At 42.0% G+C, this 20,751-nt stretch overlaps 4 protein-coding genes across 5 annotated transcripts in view; 1 reads left to right on the top strand and 3 right to left on the bottom strand.

Annotated features, from left to right (window-relative positions):
* Positions 1–293: 293 nt before the first annotated feature.
* Positions 294–3,349, bottom strand: LOC135428500 (uncharacterized). The gene is made up of 3 exons (XM_064682548.1): positions 3,332–3,349; positions 2,815–3,242; positions 294–1,032 (listed from the first exon to the last, which is right to left on the bottom strand). The coding sequence occupies exons 1-3, from the start codon at positions 3,347–3,349 to the stop codon at positions 339–341; spliced, it is 1,140 nt and encodes a 379-aa protein (XP_064538618.1). The 3' UTR covers positions 294–338.
* A 3,917-nt stretch (positions 3,350–7,266) lies between these two features.
* LOC135428513 (transcription factor btd) overlaps positions 7,267–20,751 on the bottom strand; it is a 73,835-nt gene continuing 60,350 nt past the window's right edge. The window contains exons 1-2 of one of the 2 annotated variants that reach the window (XM_064682562.1): positions 9,969–10,203; positions 7,267–8,207 (exon numbers count right to left, since the gene is read on the bottom strand). In XM_064682562.1, the coding sequence (XP_064538632.1) occupies positions 7,308–8,207; positions 9,969–9,971 (903 nt within the window). In that variant the 5' untranslated portion in view covers positions 9,972–10,203 and the 3' untranslated portion in view covers positions 7,267–7,307. Of the gene's footprint in view, positions 8,208–9,968; positions 10,204–20,751 lie in introns of those variants that run through there. The other variant, XM_064682563.1, reaches the window with a different exon arrangement.
* Positions 10,570–11,663, bottom strand: LOC135428516 (uncharacterized). Its single transcript, XM_064682566.1, has one exon. It carries the CDS (start codon positions 11,422–11,424, stop codon positions 10,849–10,851), a length of 576 nt encoding a protein of 191 aa, XP_064538636.1. The 5' UTR covers positions 11,425–11,663; the 3' UTR covers positions 10,570–10,848.
* Positions 18,666–20,664, top strand: LOC135428485 (uncharacterized). The gene has a single exon (XM_064682528.1). It carries the CDS (start codon positions 18,677–18,679, stop codon positions 20,477–20,479), a length of 1,803 nt encoding a protein of 600 aa, XP_064538598.1. The 5' UTR covers positions 18,666–18,676; the 3' UTR covers positions 20,480–20,664.

The following is a 20,751-nucleotide window of genomic DNA, read 5'->3' as shown; positions in this document are numbered from 1 at the left end:
GCCAACTGGTGGCTTGTTTAATATAAATGTTAAAAAGCATGAACGAGTTTTCTCACGAGTAAAAAATTCCAATCATTTGATGTACATGTATATAAATATAAATATTTATTATGTTACGTCCATAGAGCCAAGCACTTCTGTCTATTTGTTTAGTTAAAAATAATTATATAATTAAATATAAAAATAATAAAATTGAACTTTAATAAAATAAATATATTATAACAATAATACAAAAAAAAAAATATATATATATATGTACAATACAAATATGTAAATGCAAAGTGTGTAAAAATGCAATCGCTAAGTACAAACTAAATCCATTTGGCCAATTTGGCTATCTAACGAAGCTTCAGCTGCTTATCCAAGGACTTCTTGACGATCCTGCTGCGTTCGGACGATCTGTCCAGCTTGGAGTCGCGCTTAAAGACTCTCAGACTGGGCACAGCATAGGCCAAGGTGTGGCGCTGGAAAGGACGCGGCGACTGGTGTTGCTGGTACAGGCGCAGCACCTCCCAGCTGGGTATATACGAGTCCAGCAGCGATTTGGAGTCACGTCCGGCGAACAGATCCGGCGTCAGGTCCGGCTGCGAGGGTCGGAAGGGCTTCGAATGACTGGCGGAGTGGCCGGACGCTGGACTTCTTGTCGTAATGCTGACAAAGCTGGGCGGATAGGGCAGCGGTATGCGGGGAGCGGGCGCATAGTTTCGCTGCGGCACTGGCGCATAGGCAAACTGCTTGGACTGCTGCAGCAGAAGAGGATGTGTTGCTGGGCTAGGATGCGGACCGAGACCGGGTCGCAGCAATGGCGGCTGCTGCTGCAGAAAGGCGTAGGGTGGTCGCTGTGGGCGTACCAAAGGTCTTGGTATGGGACGTGGCAGTTGCGCTGCGCCACCAGGCAGCGCGTTTCCACTCAAATATTGCACGCCATTCAGTTGCAGCTGCAAGTCCAGATCAAAGGGCACAATGGGTTGAAGCAGTCGTGTTCGCGTCTGTGTTGTTGCTGTTGTGGGAGTCGATGACGGCGTGGGTGAGCTGAGACGGCCAGAGATAAAGGAAGAGAGAGGGAGTGCGAGAGAGAGCAAGAGAGGTATAGAGAAAGTGAGAGAGCGTTTAATAGAGAGAATGTGAGACGTGACTTAACGAGCTGCTTTTATCTAATCTTTGCTATTTATTATGGCAATCGTTGCTGCCATTTGTCGGAAGCCAACGGCGGCAACAGTCGTGAGTGAAACCGGCCGTTTCAACACCCACCCAAAAGCCAACAGTTGTCTATCAGTAACAGAAATTAGCCTGGCATTAGATTCGGTCGAATACCGGGATTTGCCCAAATTTATCTCTAAGGGCATTTGATTAACCCAGTAATTTCCATTCATTTTCAGCCAATTCGCCAATTCAATTGACAAATGCATGCCCCTTAACAATTTTCCTGCTAACAATAGTAATCCATTGGCCACTCGTGTTGCTCATTTCCTTCTTAAAGCTTATCAAGTGTTTTAAAAGATGCCCGCGGAACTCAAACCTTGTTCATGGTAATGAATTGAAAGGCCTATAGTAATTACGGTCCTCCCTAATTGAAGGCTCTTAAATGCTGATTTAAGATGTTCAGATTTACCTAAATTGTTTTTGGAACATTTCTATATGCTCCTTAGATTACTTAGATTATGATGGAACATAGCTGGTTACCGCTCAGAAAACCTGAAATTTTCCTGTTTTTGCAAAATCAAACGGATCGATTTTCAGAATCAATTTTCGAACACAACTCGCAGACTATGAAAATAATCCAAAAAGTGAAGTCTTTGTAATCTGTGTACTACTTATATAATGGCCTGAATACAAAATGTTGTAAATCTCATATAGTCACTAATCTTTGCTTAAAAATCAATGTCTCAAAAACCGATATGTATCGATATATTTGTAAATGTCCTCAGATATCGAAAATAGATAAAATCTAAGTGCCTGGACCTTATAGTTTATGCGATCGACCTGTTTGTACAGTCCTCATCCAAAATACATATACTTGACTGTTTTGGAGATGCTTCCCTCTGATAGTTAAATAGAATGCATAAAACTACAAATATAAAACTATGTACACGGATCTATATTTCAAGTCTAACGGCAATTTGGCCGACAAAATTCCGTTCAGATAGACAGACAGAAGGAAAGCAAGACGTATATTGCATAAAACAAATACACCCTTTTCACTTTGTGGACGAGTATAATAATAGTTGGGTATTTCCAAAATGCTTTTTGGACTCCGAAAACATTTAAATCAAAGCAAACTACATTTGAAAAGAACCGGTACGGGCCCGTTAATCCAATTTATTTATTACTATTATAAAGAAAACCTTAAACCAACCCATAAAAAACTTAACACCAAACATTGGATTTATCTAGCCATATTTGGTAGATGCCAGTTTTGGATTGAAATCAAATCTAGCCCGCAATTTCTGTATGAAAATATCTAAATCTTTCAATATTTTCAGTAGAATGGGCATATATCAATTAGAAATTGAATTGTTTTATTAAAATTTTGAAAATATAAATCGAGTTCAATGCAAAGGCAGCGAGTACCCCAACTCTGCTCCGAACTTTTTTATGGGCTTGCAGCCCGATTTTAATGTATCCAAATGTCTTCAAATAAAACCGTTAAATAAGCTGCAAGCTCTTGAAAAGCTTGTGCATTGAAGTAAAAGTTACAAAAGCTTCGAACTGTTGAAGTCTAAGGTAAAATGGCTTAAGCTTGCAAGGGTTTGTGTTTGCACCTGAGGTCAAGCTTTGGTGAAAGCTCCAAGTGTGTTTTTGTTGCATACTTACAGATTGCCATCGGTTAATAGCAGTAGGCCATCCGGCAGCTGGCCGGGCAGCGCGTAGCCAGCGCTCAGCTGCTGATGCTGCTGGTGCAGCTGGCGTAAACGTTCCGCTTGCTCCAGCTGGGCGGCATCGTGCACGTAGCTGGGCGGCACGCTGGCGGCTATGCTCGGATGCCACTCGTAATGCGTGGGCAGCAGCGGCGGGCGATTGAGGTCGAAATGTTGCTCCTGTTCCCGCTCCAGATCCTCCAGACTAAGTTGAAGCGGCGTATTGTCATCATCATAGCCGTTTGGCGGCGTCAGCGCTGCTCTCGTCGCTGGCAGCGCTGCCAGCAGAGCCAAGAGCAGAGGAAGTTGCTGCTGCAAAAGGAGATGGATGAAGATGTTTAGAAGGGGATTCACCCAGCGGCGATGGCGCGATACTGGTCTAAGCTATTTGCAGTTGAAATTTATGTGTTGGCGGTGAAAGGTTTACGCTTAACTTGCTGCCTTTCGCCAAATGTGGTCGCTGCCACGCCCACCTGCGTCCAGTGATGCATTTAATTGAGTTTGTTATTTAGCTGAAAATGCTTTGCTTGACAGAAAACAATAATTAATAGTTTAAATATGAATCTCGCGGTCAGCCATGCTTGGCGCCGTTCCCCGAACAGAGCAGAGCAGAGGAAATGCCGAGCTAGTGGGTGGCTGACCAGCTGCCAAAAGGCACAAGGCCACGACTGATAAGCGGCACCTTTCTAAAAATGTTGGCCAAAGCTAACGGCCATTTGTCACGACAAACACACACGCAACAATTCGAAGCTGCCGCGATTGCAACATTTCTGCAGCATTCAAGATTCAACTTGCGGCGAGTTAAAATTGAACCGAAAACTGCACTCGTCTCGCCGTCTAAAAATTGCATTTTGTGCAATGCCCAATGATGCCACATTCAAAAAATGGTTAAAAAAAAAACAACATATAAATCTATAAAACTTGAAAAAACTAGTTGCAATTTTTGGCCAGACTGTTGCACAGCATTCACAGCGCCAGTTGCCAACGTAACCATCATCATCATCATCATCATCATAGATGCGTGCGCCAGTTTGACGCTGCTCTCTAATTATTTTGGCCACGGCACTTGGTAATGATCGGCCAGGTCACATGCTCGCGCTCGGATGCAAATGCAGCTTGATTAATGACATGCTGGCTAATGGTACTGATGGACTGCCAATTGTCGTCGTTAAGGTGCGTAATTTGCGCGCTATTGTTTTGCCCCTGGCCATAAACAAAAGACTTGGGACACAAACTAGCGCATAGAAAGAATCGCGCTGTTAGGGCCATGCCAATCAATCATGTGACCGTGTGTCATTCACAAATGTCAGCTGGCTACTGGGCGGTCTAAGAACACGTGATTGCACTAAAGCAATAGCTCTTCTCGCAGGGGAAGGGGCTTTCGATCGGACAAAAATAAGCTGTTAGATAACCAGCTAATTGGAGTTTATCTTTTGCAGGGCTTTTCAAAGTAGGGCTGTGTTAAATGACATATATTTGTTTGTGTTTATCTAATAGCTTGGAGCTTCTTTTTATATCAATGCATTCATTTGATATTTAAATTGCTTTTACAGCCTCTTCGACGCCCCCTCTCGCCTAGAACTCCTTGTTGACACTTCATTCATTGGGTAGCTTTTGGGCGCTGTCAGCCGCTGTCAAAAGAATCTTAACCTTGGTAAGATCTATAAGAAATGATTCTTGCCTTATAAATAATTTTACTTTTTGAAATGGCATAGTTTAGGTCTCAATTTAGTTTTCAACAGCATTTTTGTATCTGGTGAGATAATTGTACTATATTATAGGCTATTCTTAGTATAATATGCTATGAATCTGTTTTTCAATTTGATTAGGATTTGATTTGTAAATTGCCAGTATTTTTAATGAGTATATTTAATTGACATATGTCAACGGCATAATCCAATAAGTCCCCTAAGATTAAAGAGGGCATCTGTTCTTTACGCACCATTTCTTCACTTTGCACACGTTAAAGTACTCGATTTAGCCAATTCGTTGAACTTATTGTAATAGAATTGTTTTTAACAAACTTCGGCGTTCACTTTGTAGTATTTTAAAGCGGATGTTCCTTAACAACTGAAATTAAATTTCTGGCGCACAATCAAAATTCACACAGTAACCACAAAAAAACAAAAACAAAAATGTGGCAAAACTTGGCCAAGTTTATACGAAGCCGAAACCCAGCAACGAAGCAATTGCGACTGCGACAGAGCGAAGCGCTAACGGTGCGTTTTATACCAAGAGGCAGCTTGGCTAACACAGAAACAGCCGTGCAGTTCTGCAGGCCACCAGCCACAAGCCCAACAAGTGGACGCATTGTTGCTAGTTGGCCAAGAGCGCGAGAGAGGCAGAGGAAAAGAGAGAGCGAGAGCGACCTATACATTTTTGAGATACGCTGTCTGGCAATGCAGATGCGAGTCGCGACGGCGCTGAAGGATTGCAATTGAAACTGAGACAAGCCCCGAAATGCGAAACAAAAGCAGCTAAAAGCGCCAAGTGCGCGCAATTAATTGAAATGGAAAGTGCGGGTAAGCAGCCAAAGCTTGGAAATTAAAAATTGAAATCATTTCAAATTCAAATACCGCCCAACAAAAAAAAAAAAAAAAACAATATGCAAAGTCAAGCCATCAAAGCTAATTTACGCATTTACGAGTGTTATAACAGCTACAGCAACATGCAAAGCAGCCATGGGCGGCACTCACACACCCCCCTCTTTATCTACCCCTCTGGGACATGGCAGGCAGAGCAGCTCGAACATGACCATTAATTGAACTATATTCAAGTGTATTTATATAGATTTGTATTTGTTGCTGTGCTTGACCAACACTTAACCGTTCACTTCCGCCCCAGAAGAGCAGACGCAGCACTCGTCGACCAAGTGGGCCTAATCAGTTCCATCCATGTGCTGGGTACAGCACAAAATATTCATTATGATGGACTCACAAGACGTGCGGCACAGCGCTGGGCAAGCCGTGGGGCGTCGTCATCGCCATTAGAGCTCGAAAGTGAATTGTGGCAATATGTACATCGATGTGGCATGTAATGCTTATATATTTTGTGCCACACTCAATATCACTCTGGGTATACCCCAAGCCGTTGTCAGCTCTGTGCTCCAACCATGTCGATCCTCTGAAAAATGCATCAGCTGAGATAAAAAATAACTATATCGAATTCAAAACTATATAGCTACTTAAATGGTTACAAATATGATTAAAGTTTACAAATCAAAATGAATAAAAATGTGTTCTACCTTTCAGCTTTTGGGTTTCCATCTCGAGAAAACTCCGGTTTTCGTAAATGAGTAGAGGAAATTCTAAGTTTGTATTAATATTAATAGGAAAAATCCATACTTAATTTTTAAATATTATTTGAAAACAATAACAAAATAATAATTATTAAAAAGAATAATAGCAATTGTAACAATATTAACCCAAAACTGGTTCAATTGTATTAATATATAATATATTATTTAAAGATAGAGTATTTAAGGGTGCCCCATAAAACTTTGAATGACTGTCGGCATTCGCTCCACATAATGCCGCAAGTGAAAGAAGGTTTTTCTTATTTTTTATCGATCACTGTAATTAAGCGAAAGATGGAGCAGTAATGAAAGCCTCGGGCATGCTAAAGTCTCAAAATGGATTTGTCAAGACGCGACAATTAGACAGATGACAGCAGGCAAGGGCCGGACTGCGTTAGGCCGGACTGACTGACGCAACCTCAAGGTTGGCAACGTAATGGGCGCTGACACATGCGTGTGCACAAGTGCAAGTATTATCCATGTTAACAGTGTTGACTGTTCCGCGGCGGGCGTGAAATTGTTGTTTACTTTCACTTAAAGCGACCCAGAGACAATGGCAATTCATTCTGTTAGGCTGTTGGCTCAAGACGACCTTGCTTCAAGCCATGTTCACTAGTTTGTTTGTTTATTTTGCGTGTTTCGAACAAGCTAGGGCTGTTTTAATACGCCCTGTAATATTTATAATGCTACATTTATGTATATTAGGGCTGGGAGGTGCAAATATTATTGTAAGCTTGAATGAAGACATGGGAAAGAAATATTTAAACATTTTATGTTGTATTATATGAGCGCTACAGAGCTAATTGTTAGTGTATAATAACTCTGCCAAATCATATTAAACTATATTCTAATTTGGAATTAAAATTCAAAAATGTAATCGGCCGCTAGACAACTACAAAAGTTATGACCATGCATAACAGATTTGGGGTACTTTAAACTTATTTCCAGACTTGTTAGTCGAGCACTCTTGACCATAATTTCTTCCCAGTATCGTTTTACTGAAGGGCTTTATTCGGCTTATGATAGTAACAATTGTGGAGCTTATAAGCTAAGTATAACAACAAAATATACAAAAAAAAAAAGTTAAAAAAAAAAACAAAAACAAATGACTTAAGCAACAAACTTGGATTTGCAGTGAATGTCGGGATTGCAATCTATGGCCTGGCTCTGATATACAGTTGGGTATGCGGATGCGAAGCTGTTCCCGAAACCGATGCATCGTGACCACTCGCTGCCGCCGGCAGATACTCGTTGAGATTCAGGCTAAATGTGGGCGGAAAGTTTTTCTCCTTCGCCTCGCGATTGATGCGGTAGCTGCTGCGATAGGCGGCGACGGGAGAGACCCCATTGGCATAGCCCTGCAGACCGGCAGCAGAATAGTGTAGGCCGGTGATGCCCGTATTAGCGGGTAGTGCACTTAGCTGGACTCCGCTTGCACCATAATCGGGTGTTGGAGCCACATTAGGTGTTAGGGCGGGCACCGGCGCCTGTACGCCGCCAGTGGCCGCTGTGGTCAAATATGGACTGATGGGCACAATGATGGGACGCGTTGGTATCAGCTGCAGATACTGGACGGTCCCACTGCCATCCTGAAGCGTCTGCGCCGGCAGATACTGCATCAGCATGGGTGTACTGGGCAGGCTGGCAATGCTGGTGCTCTCGCCAAGACCTCCACTTTGCATGGGCGTAAAGTTCGTCTCCATTTCGGGCATTTTATAGGAGGGCTTGAATCCTGCTTCAGTCGGCGGCTGCATCTGTGCTTGAGCCGTGCCCAAGTTACCGTAGCTCGTGGCAAACGCGCTCAGCGAGTTTAGATGCGCTTCCTGGGCATTGGGATTCGACTTGAGTAGTTGCTGCTGCTGTTGTTGCTGTTGTTGCTGTTGTTGCTGTTGTTGCTGTTGCTGCTGTTGCTGCTGTTGCGCAAGGACGCTGTTTGGCGACTTGTTCGATTTGTTGGATATTTCTGGGCTTGATACTGGCGAGGCATGCAACAATGGGAGCACAAGCAGCTGGGCAATCAGCAGCAGGCAATGGAAATATCCTTGGCACAGCATCTGAAATGTGGGATCGAAAATAAAGCGGATGTAGCCACAAGCTAAAATAAATAATTTTTCATGACAGGGAGTTAACAGTCAAACTCTGTACAATATTTTATAATACGTATGTATGTATTTAAAACGTCACATTCGGGTGCAACCGACAGCGCGATACTCTTTACAGTGTTTTAAATTAGATTAAATGAATGGGTTAGAGACTTATTCAAACTGTCACTCTAGGTAATATATATATATTTAGAGGGTTTTGAAAAATGTCAAACGCAAACTTGACAAATTGATTACTATTTTGGTTCACAAATTGGTTCAAGCTTCTCTCCAAAGATTTCGGTGTTTATTTATTCAAGGTGTGTTTTATAAATTATGGCAAATCCAGCCTCCTAGGTGGAAAATGTAGAAGTGGCAATTGGACAAAGTTTAGTTGCCCTTAAACTTATTCAGAAGTAATAAATACGTGTCTCAGCGATTTTGTATAGCTGACAGGCGGATAGCTGTTGATTCGAATTTTTTGTTTTTCATTCGACTGACTTTGAGCTTTGTAAATAAACATTTGGAATTCGTTTTCGCCGATTGCTAATAAGTTCACTTCGCTGGTTGGACTTATACGGTAGTAAATTTTAATTTTCCCACGGGCGAGAAATGGTTGTTAAAGGTGATGTCTAAAATTTGCAGACAGCCTTTAACTATAATTATTATATTAATTTAATTTTAAGCTCTTCAACAGGGTATTTATTAATAATATTTCTGTTATATTTTGTTTAAATAGATATATATATTAATATATATTAATAAATTGATTTATTTTGAGTCTGTTGCAAGTCACACGCCCAGTGAGGGCTATGAAGTAGTTAAGTGTCTTGTTCTGCTGAGGGATTGTCTTTGTTAATTGCCATGTAGCACACATGTCAAAAACATAAGCACCATAAATTGCTTAACAAAATTCCATGAATGGGCGGCAACAATCTTATTTAAAGTTCACTTTCACTAGCTGCGCAGTGTTGTTTCTTTTCATTTTTTTTTTTTTTAATTTGTAGTTTTATAACAATTATGCTTATACATAAGCGCAAATATTTGCTTAAAACAATAACAAAGTAAAGAAAATGGGAAGGAAAAAAAAAGAAGAAAATAAAACACAAAAAGCTTCACCTCTGCTATGGTTAACAGTTTGCTTGTTTGGTTTGGGGGCGAAAACGTTTTGCGCGCGTTTGTTTATAAATAGTTTGTTGCTGCTGTTGTTGGCAAAACACTTGCACTTTTTAGTGCAGCCTAAGACTGTCTAGCGACGCGATTTGATTAACGCCAGTGACGCCAGCGGACCTGCTTATATACCGACCGACCAGGCGCTGCAGCTAGCGCCAGCCAGGCCGACCAACCGGCACCAGAGCTGCAGCTGGGGACGCAGCCGACGTAGCTGCCAATTTTCCTCAATTGCCATTAAAAGCAGTTTAACTGTAGCATGCCACAAGTTGCAGCCAAAAGCTGTTAGCTACTTACAAGTGTTTAAAAACAAAAAACAAAATAAGGCGCTTGCGTGTCTTCGGTGTTGCACATTCTGTGCACATTGTTGCATGTGCATCATCGTTCAGTTTAAGTCATGTTTCAAGTTCAAGTTTGACACGAGCGCAACTCCAACCACACAGCGCTAGGCAATTTGAATACCCTTACCAAATATACACATGGACTATATTTAGTTTGCATTATTAATAATGTGATCGACGAGCCTTTCAAAAGTCATGAAATATCAGAAACATATATGCATACCATTTGATGGCACTTCTTTGGTATCACATGACTTTCGTTCAAGCTTCAGCTGCACTTAAAGCCGCGTAAAGGGTGTATTATAGTCCAGTATTCCCGACTGCTGCATTCGTTTTTTTTTGGTTTTTGGTTCCGTCTTCCGAAACGCAACAAGAGGAGGAGTGCACCAGCCCACAATTAGGCGCGTGCAGCGGATGTTTTCCGCATTGCCTCATGGCCATGACTCGCTCAAACGGGTTTCTCTGTGGCTGCACCGGTGCGCCGGTTGGCTAAAAGCTACAAAAAAAAACAAGATGCTTTTCCAATTTGGTTTATTTGCTGCTTGTTCGATAGTAGGAAAACATTGCAAGGTCGTAAGAAAATTGTTTCACTAATGCCAGATAAAACCCTGCTGCCTAACATAAATTCTAAGCTCTTTCTTCAGGAAGCTATAAAAAGTATCTAGGATTGTAGTTTGGGGGAAATACCTCGTCCCGCTTTTGTTGCTTAAACTGGTTGCGAATTGTAACGCGTGAAGCAACGGATTAGTGCACAGCGAGCAACTCGTCTGTTTTCTACTTAAAAATAATAATAACAAGCATTGGTCAGCCTTTAGTCAGCCAGCTTAAGATTGATATACTTTATATAACATTTTATTTGAAATTTCCACAAACTTCCAAGGAATGGGTTTAGGGCACACATCATTGCTTGCTGCAAGTCACATTTGTTTGGGGAAACGCAGAATTAGGGGACTGCTGAATGTTTTTTTTTGCAATTTGTCAAGTTTGTTTGGCTTAGTTCTAAAACAGGTTGTGGTGCATGGTAAATGTCATTGCGGCCTGACCCACCTTCAACTTTGAACTTATTTTTTCCAGTTATTAATACCTGTTGTCCTGCGACTGGCTCAACTGGCAAAGCTCTGCTCGCTTTCCTCCAAGCGCGGGGAGGTGGCGCACTGCAGATTCGACGGCCCAAAAGCCAAATGGCGAATATTTTGTTTAAAAGAACGTGAGACGTTTTTTTGCCAATTGGTATAGTCCAGACGTAGCCTGCTGGGGAACGCGGTGGCCCACAGTGTGAACCAGAGCAGGCAGGCGCCTATCACGCTGGTGGTCACACCGAGCATCCAGTACTCGCAGGAAGCAAAGGTACGGTCCTCCGTAACGAACAGCTGCAGGATGCCGACGATGGCACAGTGGCACAGCGACTCAATGCGACACCACAGCTTGGTCAGCATCAGGTCCAGCGTGAAGCAGCACACGGCCATCTCCATGGTCAGGCGGCATAGGGACGAACAGTTGCGGCACCACTGCGGAAATATGTGCACCACCTGCAGCACGGCTCCAATGCAGGCGACGAACAGCCAGCTGCCTAGCAGGGGCGCCGGGGAGCACCGGGCCATCAGAAAGTAGTATGAGATGCCCATGACCGAGTGCAGCAATATGGCCATGCTCAGTGCTGAAAACGAGAGTCGCTCCATGTCCGGATCGTGCAGTCTATGTAAAACTCTAATGCACCATTTGTCAGCCAGAGATGTGCACTCTGTTTGTGCCTCCTCCTTACTTGCTCCCTCTTGCTCCCTCCTGCTCACTCAGTCTCTCTCTCCCTCTTTCTGTCTGCCTGTGTGTTGAGTGTACCCCTCGGTTTGAATTTTGATTGAATTTACGGATCTATACATAATACTAGACACATGTAAAAAATCAGCAAATTCAAGTTTAACTGGCTTTAAAGTCAAGGCATAGTTTTTCCTCATTTCGTGCAGTAAACATGGCACCGTCCAGTTTGATTAGTCGACTGTTTACTTTCATTTTTAACAATGGTGCAGCAAAGATCAATATCTGTGATTCGCTTAAAGCTCCAACTCGCTCCGAATTGGAGCTTAGATCGCGCACATTGCATACTTTGTGGTGTCTCAATGAAAAGCTTTTACAACGGTAATTCTACTCTATGCTGTCTGTGGGCAAAGTTGACACCAACTTTAAAATTCGGACCACCAATATTTACAAGTCAGTTAATTTACAAGCTGGAAATTGAAATCGTGACGATTGCATCGCATGTAAAAGCTTTCGATTAATGTCTAACAAGCGGTACGCATGCAAAGTGTAATACCTCAGATATTTCATTGAGATCTATAAAAACTTGATTTCCGTAATTACAGCTCACTTCACCGCCTATGACATAAGTCCAATTGGATTTCAACTGGTACAATAGCTGTCAGCATTAACTGCCTGCACCTGGCGGCAAGCAAGTAATGAATCCTATCTGGATACCGGGAAAGCGGTTGGTTAAATTAAATTTCTTTGCAGCAATATTAAGACTGCGTCTCAGCATCGCTGCTCTGGTCCAACACAGCTTCCAAGTATTTCGTCAAGATGCTTTGTGCTCGTATCCACGTGCTTGCTATCTAGTTAACTGTCCGTCTGTTTGCCTGCCAGACTGGTGCTGGCGTTGGCGCGGGGGCTGAGGCTGAGCCTGGCGTGGGAGTTGGCTTTAGCTGGTTGGGTTTCTTTTATGTCAACTGCATTTTTCGTTGCTGTTGCTTGTTGTGCGCTTTTTCACTGGTTTAAACCACTTAATGGCTTCTTTTTTTTCTTGTTTTTTTCCCTTGCTTAGAGGCGGTCTGGACGGCTTTCGGAAGTTGGAGTTGAAGGCGCTATTCACGCACAGTTTTCCTGCAGCTTCCTTTCACAAAGACTTGCAATTCATCAAATCTCGTTAGCCTCGGCTTTTATAGAATATCTGCAGATGCTTTTGCTATTATTTTCGGGTTTTTACTTCGTTGGCTTGCACTTCATTCAAGTGAAAAGGCGCCACGCCCAGCAACAGCTGTGGGGCGTGTCTGTAGATGTCTATGGCTGTATACGGGATGCGGGTGCATCTGCCCAACGTGTCTCGACCGCCCCATAAAGCTAGGAGAGGGGGGTGGGCGTCGTTTAAGGTATTCTCATCCTGCATGAAATGTGCAACTCAAGCTCCACGAATGCGGCTGGCAACAGGCTGCTCAGCAGCAGCAGCAACTGAACTGACAGCTGAAATGCAGTTTAACAAATGGGCTTCGTATTGCCGATATCAATTTGTGGGGATACAATAAACATATCCCTAGCGGGGAGTCCTGTGTGATTGATGAATGCAAACACCGGGCCAGACAACGCATTCATTGCCCAAATTTTGTGTCTGTCTTTGCAACTATGAATAGATGTCGGCCAACTTAACTTATACATCATTTAGCATGCCTTTGATGTTTTTATTGGAATAGTCCTTAATCTATCTATCGATAGTTATCGAAAGATGAGGTAGACCTGATTAGCAACTAAATACAGCTTGGCAGATCTGTAACTTAGCCTATCAAGATACAATTTCAGCATAACGAAAATTTCCTCGTATCGATCGTTTATCCATTTATCTATATATCTATGAATGTATATATATGCCAGCTATTTAGTTATTCTTTGGAGCACTTCGTTCACTAATTTCAGCTGCTAACAGATGGCCACTCATTTGGGTAAAAGGCAAACATTGCGCACCCAAAGTGCATTCAATTAACAATCTTCGGGCTGCGAGTGGTATAAAAAAGTTTTCCCCACTGCGTGCATGGCGTTTTGTGGCAGGCTTTTAATCAAAAACTTGAGACCAAGTGCCAGACAAGTTTTTGGCCAAGTTTGCCACAGCGCTGGCGAAACTTCTCAAATTGTGACGTCTACAAAAGTCAAATCGTGCTGCGCCGCTCACATGCTGGCAGCAATCAGTCCGACTTAAGCCAGGAAGATGTCGATTTTATTATATTGATCAAGCCGAACATACGATGCTCTTGCGGAACTACAAAAGTTACACAAATTGAGGTTATATATAGTAGTCTCGTACTATATATACAAATAACTTTGATCCCAACAATTGCATTCATCTAACCATATTTGGTAGATGCCAATTTTGTGGGCAGGCATCAAATTTAGCCCTACCTTGTTTATGAAAACATCTACGGCTTGCAATATTTTCAGTACAACGGGCAATTATAAAATAAGAATTAAATTGATTATTAAAATTTTGAAAATATATGGTAAATAGAGATTTCAATCAAATCTGTCAAATATTAATTGATTAAATTTAAAATGAAATAAAAAGATTTCTGCGATATGTCGAACAAACCACGGGAATATTCGGTAATATCCAAAGCCAAGGGTATAAACAGAAGGAGTCTTAGCCAATGCCATGAACTGAATGCAGTAAATTGCCATGCTGCAAATTCAAAGTGTGCCACAAACCCAACCTCTAGCTACCTTTTACGCCCGCATGCTGCAAAGTTGGCCCTTGCTCTTGGCCAGAACCAAAATAAAAGCAAAGTGCTCGAGTGCCGTCCCGCCCACTGTTTACCTAACGCAGTCGACGGCAACGTCCCTGCCATTTAGCAAAAGTAATTAAGCGTCGATGCGTTTCATTTGTGTTACTTTTCTGGGCAATTAAGGCAAAAAGTTTGCAGTTTTGCAGTGCGGCGTAAAATTTTCATAGTTAATTGTAGCCCAGTCTTGTGGGCGTCACTGCTGTGGACTGCGGCCCATAAGCCTGAACAGATCCAGCTCAGGCTTTGTATCCGGCTTTAGCCCTGGCTATGTGTTCGGCTCTGTGTGTGTACGTGTGTGTGTGACAATGGTCGCGTCAATCGTCTGGGCACAAAAGTTTTCCACTCGCAGGCAAGTAGTTAGTGTTGTTTGTAGCACGTATTTTCCATGCGACTAAAATCGATTGTGTGGCTGTTGTTAATGGAGCCGCAGCTCATCATCAGCAGCAACAAGTGCTTGCAAAAGATCTACAATATAGCAAGAGCTCCAGCTGTTCCAAAGCTTGAATCCAAACGCCTGCAGTCTTAGCTGGATTAACTGTGCTGATCTTCCCGCCGAATGGCTGTGAATTCCATTATTTGACAATGGTTTTATCTACAACTCTTTACATTTATACATGTTGAAAAGCTTTAAATTAGAAATGCAATTCAATTTAAATGCTTAGTTAAATTTGTTTGGTAATTAGGGGACAATTTTGAGACCTATTTAAGTATGTATTATTATTGATCGATTGAATGTAGTCCGTTATTCGACACGCACATTGCAGGTACTTAAATATATGTATATACATATATATTTTTTTTAATTTTTAGAAACTTAGCGGCAGTAACATAACCGATTACTATAAATAGAGACTGCCACTTCGCAATTGAGTATTTCCAACTAAAATGAACGATAATAATTTGATCACAGCCAGCAAACCTCAACTATGCGGTTTAAGTGGCTTTTCAGGTGTGAATTCCCATTGAGTACCCTGGTGAATAGTCGTGCCAAAGTTATATCGCTCGTTGCTAAATTGATATACTTAAGACCTGTAGAAATTCCGCATTTTAATAGGCATTCACGTAATTTTCATTAAATTTATGCGATAACCGCAACATTTGAAGGTAACTTAAGTTTCCTCGCGTTTGCCATTCGTATCCCGAATATATCTGGCTGCGAGCCAGCCGCAGGCAGCGACAGCATCAGCATCAGCATCATCATCATCAGCATTCGTGGCAGCAGCAACAATTTACAAACTTGGTGCACCCACATTATGGGCAGGCCAGCAGCTAACCCCCTTCGCAACCCCTTCGCACCGGCAGCGCAATGTGCAAAAAATGTTTCTCATTAAAAAGTTGTTTCACAATTTTATTATACTCTCGTCGTCCTCTCAACTCCCCATCGCCGTGGTCGTCCTGCAGGTATGCGCTCATTGTCACAAGCCCTGGTGACAATGTCAATAAAGCAAACTTCGGACCTAGCAAAAACGTTAATCCCATCCTAGCGAACCCCAGCAGGAGCAACAACATCAAATTATTTTTAAATTACTTGCAAAAATAGGGCAGCGCAAAGTTATAATAGCTCGACAAAAGTAAAAAATAAAATACAGAAATACAAACAAAATAGACGTGAATTGGCGTTGACCAAGGGTGCGCGACTAGTAAATACCCTAAATACCCTCATGGTTATTCATTTAATCATTTTGGTATTTAACATAACCCGAAAATTTTATTATTTAGTTACCCTATTTAAACAGACACATCTATGAAACACAGTTCCCCACTTGGTCATTTTTTGGTCACTGGGTATGAAAATTAAGTGCACTTAAACAATTTTGAGAAGCCCAATGAGTGCATACCCTTTGGAAAGAGCCACCTGCTGAACAAAACAAACACTTTTTTTGCTAGACTTGTGAAAGCAGCTAAAAGGTGAATACTGCTATAAAGGAAAGTATGTGGAAACTATGCGCACTTTTTCCTTTCTTTTTTATAAAGAATGACAAAATGAACAAAATGGAAAACGAACATTGGGTGCATTCTTCCACGCAATCCTCTGTTCAGAGTATAATAAAGCTTCAACAGGTCCAGAGATGACTTTTTGTTAAGTCAGTATTTATTTGTGTTGGGCTTAATCCGAGTAGATTACCTATTTTATATATCGACTATTTAATCGATCATTTGAGAAGATCTTCTATGGGCTATCTACAAAGCTTGGTAGCTCTACGCTTGAATTTGTGAGAGACAACGATATTCGATTTTCAGATGCCATAAAGCCAAATTACCCGTTTAATGAATAATTTTATTTTATTCAAGTGTTGGGACTTCCATTCCAAGTCTTACTATTAATTCTTCACTGTCTTTTTGGCTCTTTATTTTATACTCTTATCTGGCCCCGCTTGCTTATCAACACTTCAATGGACAACTGGCCATAACAAGCGGTCTAGCGGGTAGTAAATGGGTAAGAGAAGCGGGGGGCGGGCACCTAACAATAAACAAAAAAATAACAAAACATTTAACTTCATTCATGGGTATTCCAAAAATATTAACAAATTAAGCATTTGATTAACCTAACTATCAGAATACCAACTAGAGGAATTAAATGGAAGATAATAGGGTTTATCTTATCCGAGGTATTGACATCAAAGCTTATAAATGCCAAGACTCTACACACCGTATTTATATGATTAACATTAATTAGTTGTCCAATCGGCCCAACAAATATATTATCAACGTTATCTTGGAAATTTAATTGCAACTAGTAGGTTCAAGTACTTAAATATATAAATGTGCTGCTTTGGCTGGCGTTATTTACAAAACTGGAGCACTTCAAAATGCAACCTCAACGCGTCCATTTTCAATTACAGCGTACAAAACAAAAACTTGTTTTAAATTACTTTTAAAAGCAATGTCATGTTCCAAGCGCAGCGACCACGGGCCAAACTAATACATATTTTATCTTTATATTTTTGAAAAACCTTTTGCGCATGTCTCTTTACACATTTCTGCCACTGGACAGGGTGGGAAAGCTAGGTCAGATTAAATGTGTAGTACAGGTGTATATTACACATATATAAATGTTGCTGTGAAAGAAATTGTGGATTGAATTCAATTTTGGATTAGACTTATTAAACGAAACAGGAACAAATTATCAAACAAAAAAATAAATCCCTTTATATACACATGCTAGGTTAGGCTAATAGTAGGTTTTATATAATAAAATATATATTATATATTTTTTAGCATTTCAAATTAAATGCAACATTATTTTAAGCTTCAAATAGAGTATTAAAAAGTCGGTAGCCGCGGAGAGGCACATGTTAATTCGTTTTTGATTGATTTCATTGATATCTTAGGCGATTGCACAAATGGCCCATAAATTGGAATTATTAATTCATTTCAATTAACTTCACCGAATTTATGTTTCGCACCGCCAAGATACTGAGCGCCAAACGAATTATTAACACCTTTCACGAGGTAGTTCCAAAATTCCACTACTATGCGCCATAGCAAAATGTTTCTATGAAAAATTAAAAACAATAAAGTCATATTCGAGTTTTGTTTTTGTTTAGGCCAGTCAGTAAGTTGATAAGTAATATGGCACACACTTCACTTCAAAAGGAAAATACAGTTCTATGACTGTAAGTCAAAGATAACTAAACAGCCAAATCAATCTGACACACACTTAAGATCAGTTGTGGGTTTGCCCAGATAGTAAATTTGTATATATAGACTTATGCTGGCAAATTTGTGGACACTGACAAAAACAACATGTTGAGAATACAAGAGTTCCGAAAACAAATTGCAAGTAAAGCGAAAATCATTTATGTTATGCATATACTATATAGATATTAAGCAAAGCAAAGCATAGATAAATCGATATGACTTATAACTTTCAGTTTTCCATAAATGTGTGGTTATTCATTAATCTTAGTGTATTATCTATATGCTATAAGCATATGTTAAATTAAAATTTAGCTTACACATATTTTTATCTTAGATACCAAAAAAGTTTTTTCCTACATTTTAGAAAATCGGCTTAATAAAACAAAATGTCTTAGTTTCAGAAAATATTTTCTGATATTTGTTGATAAGATTTTCTTGAACACATGCAAGTTAATGGAAATTAATAAAATGTTTGATAATATGGCAATTTTCGAAAATTGAGGCAATTTTTGTTGGTTTTTTGGGTGTGACCAGAGTGTCCTTATTTCATTGAGTTTATATATATAAAATTTTTTCTCAGTGCAATTGCTTTATGGTCGAACAGTCTGACTAGCTAGTAAATGGATATCAGCCACTACATTGATAAGCGTTCGGGCCGCAAATGTGGCCAACGGCAGGAGGCACTTCGTGGCTGTTAGACTCGTAGACCTCACATAGATAAAGCGGACGATTGCCGGGTTCGGCAGTTAGCGCAATGATTGCCACGATTAGTTTGGCCGCAATGTCAACAAGAGGTAGAGGTAGCTTTATCAAGCTGACGCTACTGGCGCTGCTTGTGATGTTTGCGCTGTTGCTGCTGCTGTCGGCACTGCACAGTGCGGATCGGGAGCTGCGGGCCGAGCAACTGTTTGTGGAGCAAGTGCAGCACGTTAGGACGTCGGCTGGCGTAGTGAAGGGGACACCGCCACCGGTGCAGACTCTGGAGGAGCCAGTTGATGAGGAGCTGGTGCAACAGCTGGAGCACGAACTGCCCGAGGTGGACTATGGCTTCTGGTATCGCTATGCGAAGCCAAATAAATATCGCCAGAACAAAACATGCGCCCTGTATCCGGATCCGCTGGATCTGCAGCTGCACAACATTTACTGGCAGACTTTCATCAATGCAAACGTGACGTTCCGTCTGTATGCTGCCTACCTGGACCTGCGTCCCGGCGTCAAGTTGCCAAAGGGCGTGGTGCGCGTTCTGGCGACGGCCAATCAAATCAACAATGAGTTCCCGCCGACGCATTGCCAGCTGTGGTATGCGGACCACAATGAGCCCATTATGACGCGGGTCAGCGAATACTTGAGCATATGGATCAGCAACTGGGGCCATACGCCACTGCTCAACTATCCTCATCTGTTAAGCTGCCCGGTGCCCGATTTGCCGCCCAATCTGCAATACGCCACGCCGCGTACCGTCTCTCTGGTCACCGAAAGTTGTGAGCGCGCCAGCAATTCGCTTCGTGTCCACTACGATATCCCTGCAGCCTTAAATGACACGGTGAAGCCCAGCTTCGGATCCAGCCTGAATTCCACATCCCGCAGCAATGCAACGGCCAAGCTCAGCTTTGGCGTATGCGTGAAGGGCTTTGATTTTCCATACATAGATCTGTCGGAGCGTTTGATCGAATGGTTCGAGCTGCAGCGCCTGATGGGCGCCTCACGCATTTACGCTTACATGTACGACGTGCATCCGGCGGTGCAACGGGTCCTGGACTACTATCAGCGCATTGGCTACCTGGAGCTGCGTCCGCTTACGCTGGCCAACGGCATGCCACGGCTGCGACACTATCAGCACCTGCTGTTGCAGCAGCGGCGTCTGGTCAAGCGGCTGAACGAGCTGATACCCTACAATGATTGCTTCTATAGGAATATGTATCGGTACGACTATATGGTTAATGTGGATGTCGATGAGGTGATTATGCCGCTGGGCACGCTGCGCAGCTGGCAGGATGTGCTGGACACGGACCAGGAAACAACAATTGCTAAATGTCCCAATGGCCATGTCTCTATGTGTTTCATCAACACCTACTTCACCAAGGTGGTGCCCGAGGCACAGAATCACGAGCAGCTGGAGGCCGACCAGCTCTATGTGCTGCAGCACACAATGCGTCATCGCAACTACTCTCTGCCCAATCGGGCGACCAAGTGCTTCCACAACACGCGCTACTCGCTGACGCTGCACAATCATTTTACGCTCAAGTGGCTGCCGGGTAGCTGCAATCCGCGATCCGTCAGTACGAAGCTTGCCCACATGCAGCACTATCGCGAGCCGGATGCAAATTATGAATTGACCGAGCTGGTTGAAGATCGCAGCGCTTGGAAATATGCCAGCGAGTTGCGTGCGGCAGTCGAGTACGTCTGGATGCATCTGGACGATGTGCTCGAGCAGAGTGTGGATACGGAGGAGCAGAATGCATTAGAGGATCTGGAGGAGCAAGAAACAGATCTAGAGCAGGCGCAAGAGCAGCAGCAAATGCTACAGCAGGCGCGGTCTGCAAAAATCACGAAATAGTTATTGCTTCTTAAGTACATTTTTTTTTTTAACCATAGTTAAATAGTTTAGAAATCCAGGGCCTGGGCTTTCACTTGTATATATAGTTATTCGTATTTATAACTTATGCACATAAATAATATTAATGATTATAAGAATTATTTATCTAGAGTATACTTAGAATAGACCGAATAAACTATCTGGTTGTGCCAAACTAAACTAACCTGCCAAAAGTGCAGAAATGATTTCAAGAGCAGCTCACTATTTTACAATATATAGCTGCAACAGCAATT

Source organism: Drosophila montana, unplaced genomic scaffold (genome assembly GCF_035044405.1).
Source record: "Drosophila montana isolate Dmon_TW-CO22-7 unplaced genomic scaffold, ASM3504440v1 contig_2481_1, whole genome shotgun sequence".
Classification (NCBI taxonomy): domain Eukaryota; kingdom Metazoa; phylum Arthropoda; class Insecta; order Diptera; family Drosophilidae; genus Drosophila; species Drosophila montana.
This window is presented reverse-complemented; position numbering and strand designations above follow the sequence as displayed.

Excerpts from the sequence above, each read along its gene's own strand:
- LOC135428500 (XM_064682548.1), bottom strand. Across the intron at positions 1,033-2,814 it reads CTATTAACCGATGGCAATCT|CTCACCCACGCCGTCATCGA; the intron begins GTAAGTATGCAA and ends TGGCCGTCTCAG.
- LOC135428516 (XM_064682566.1), bottom strand. The coding sequence starts at position 11,424 with ATGGAGCGACTCTCGTTTTCAGCACTGAGCATGGCCATATTGCTGCAC.
- LOC135428485 (XM_064682528.1), top strand. The coding sequence starts at position 18,677 with ATGATTGCCACGATTAGTTTGGCCGCAATGTCAACAAGAGGTAGAGGT.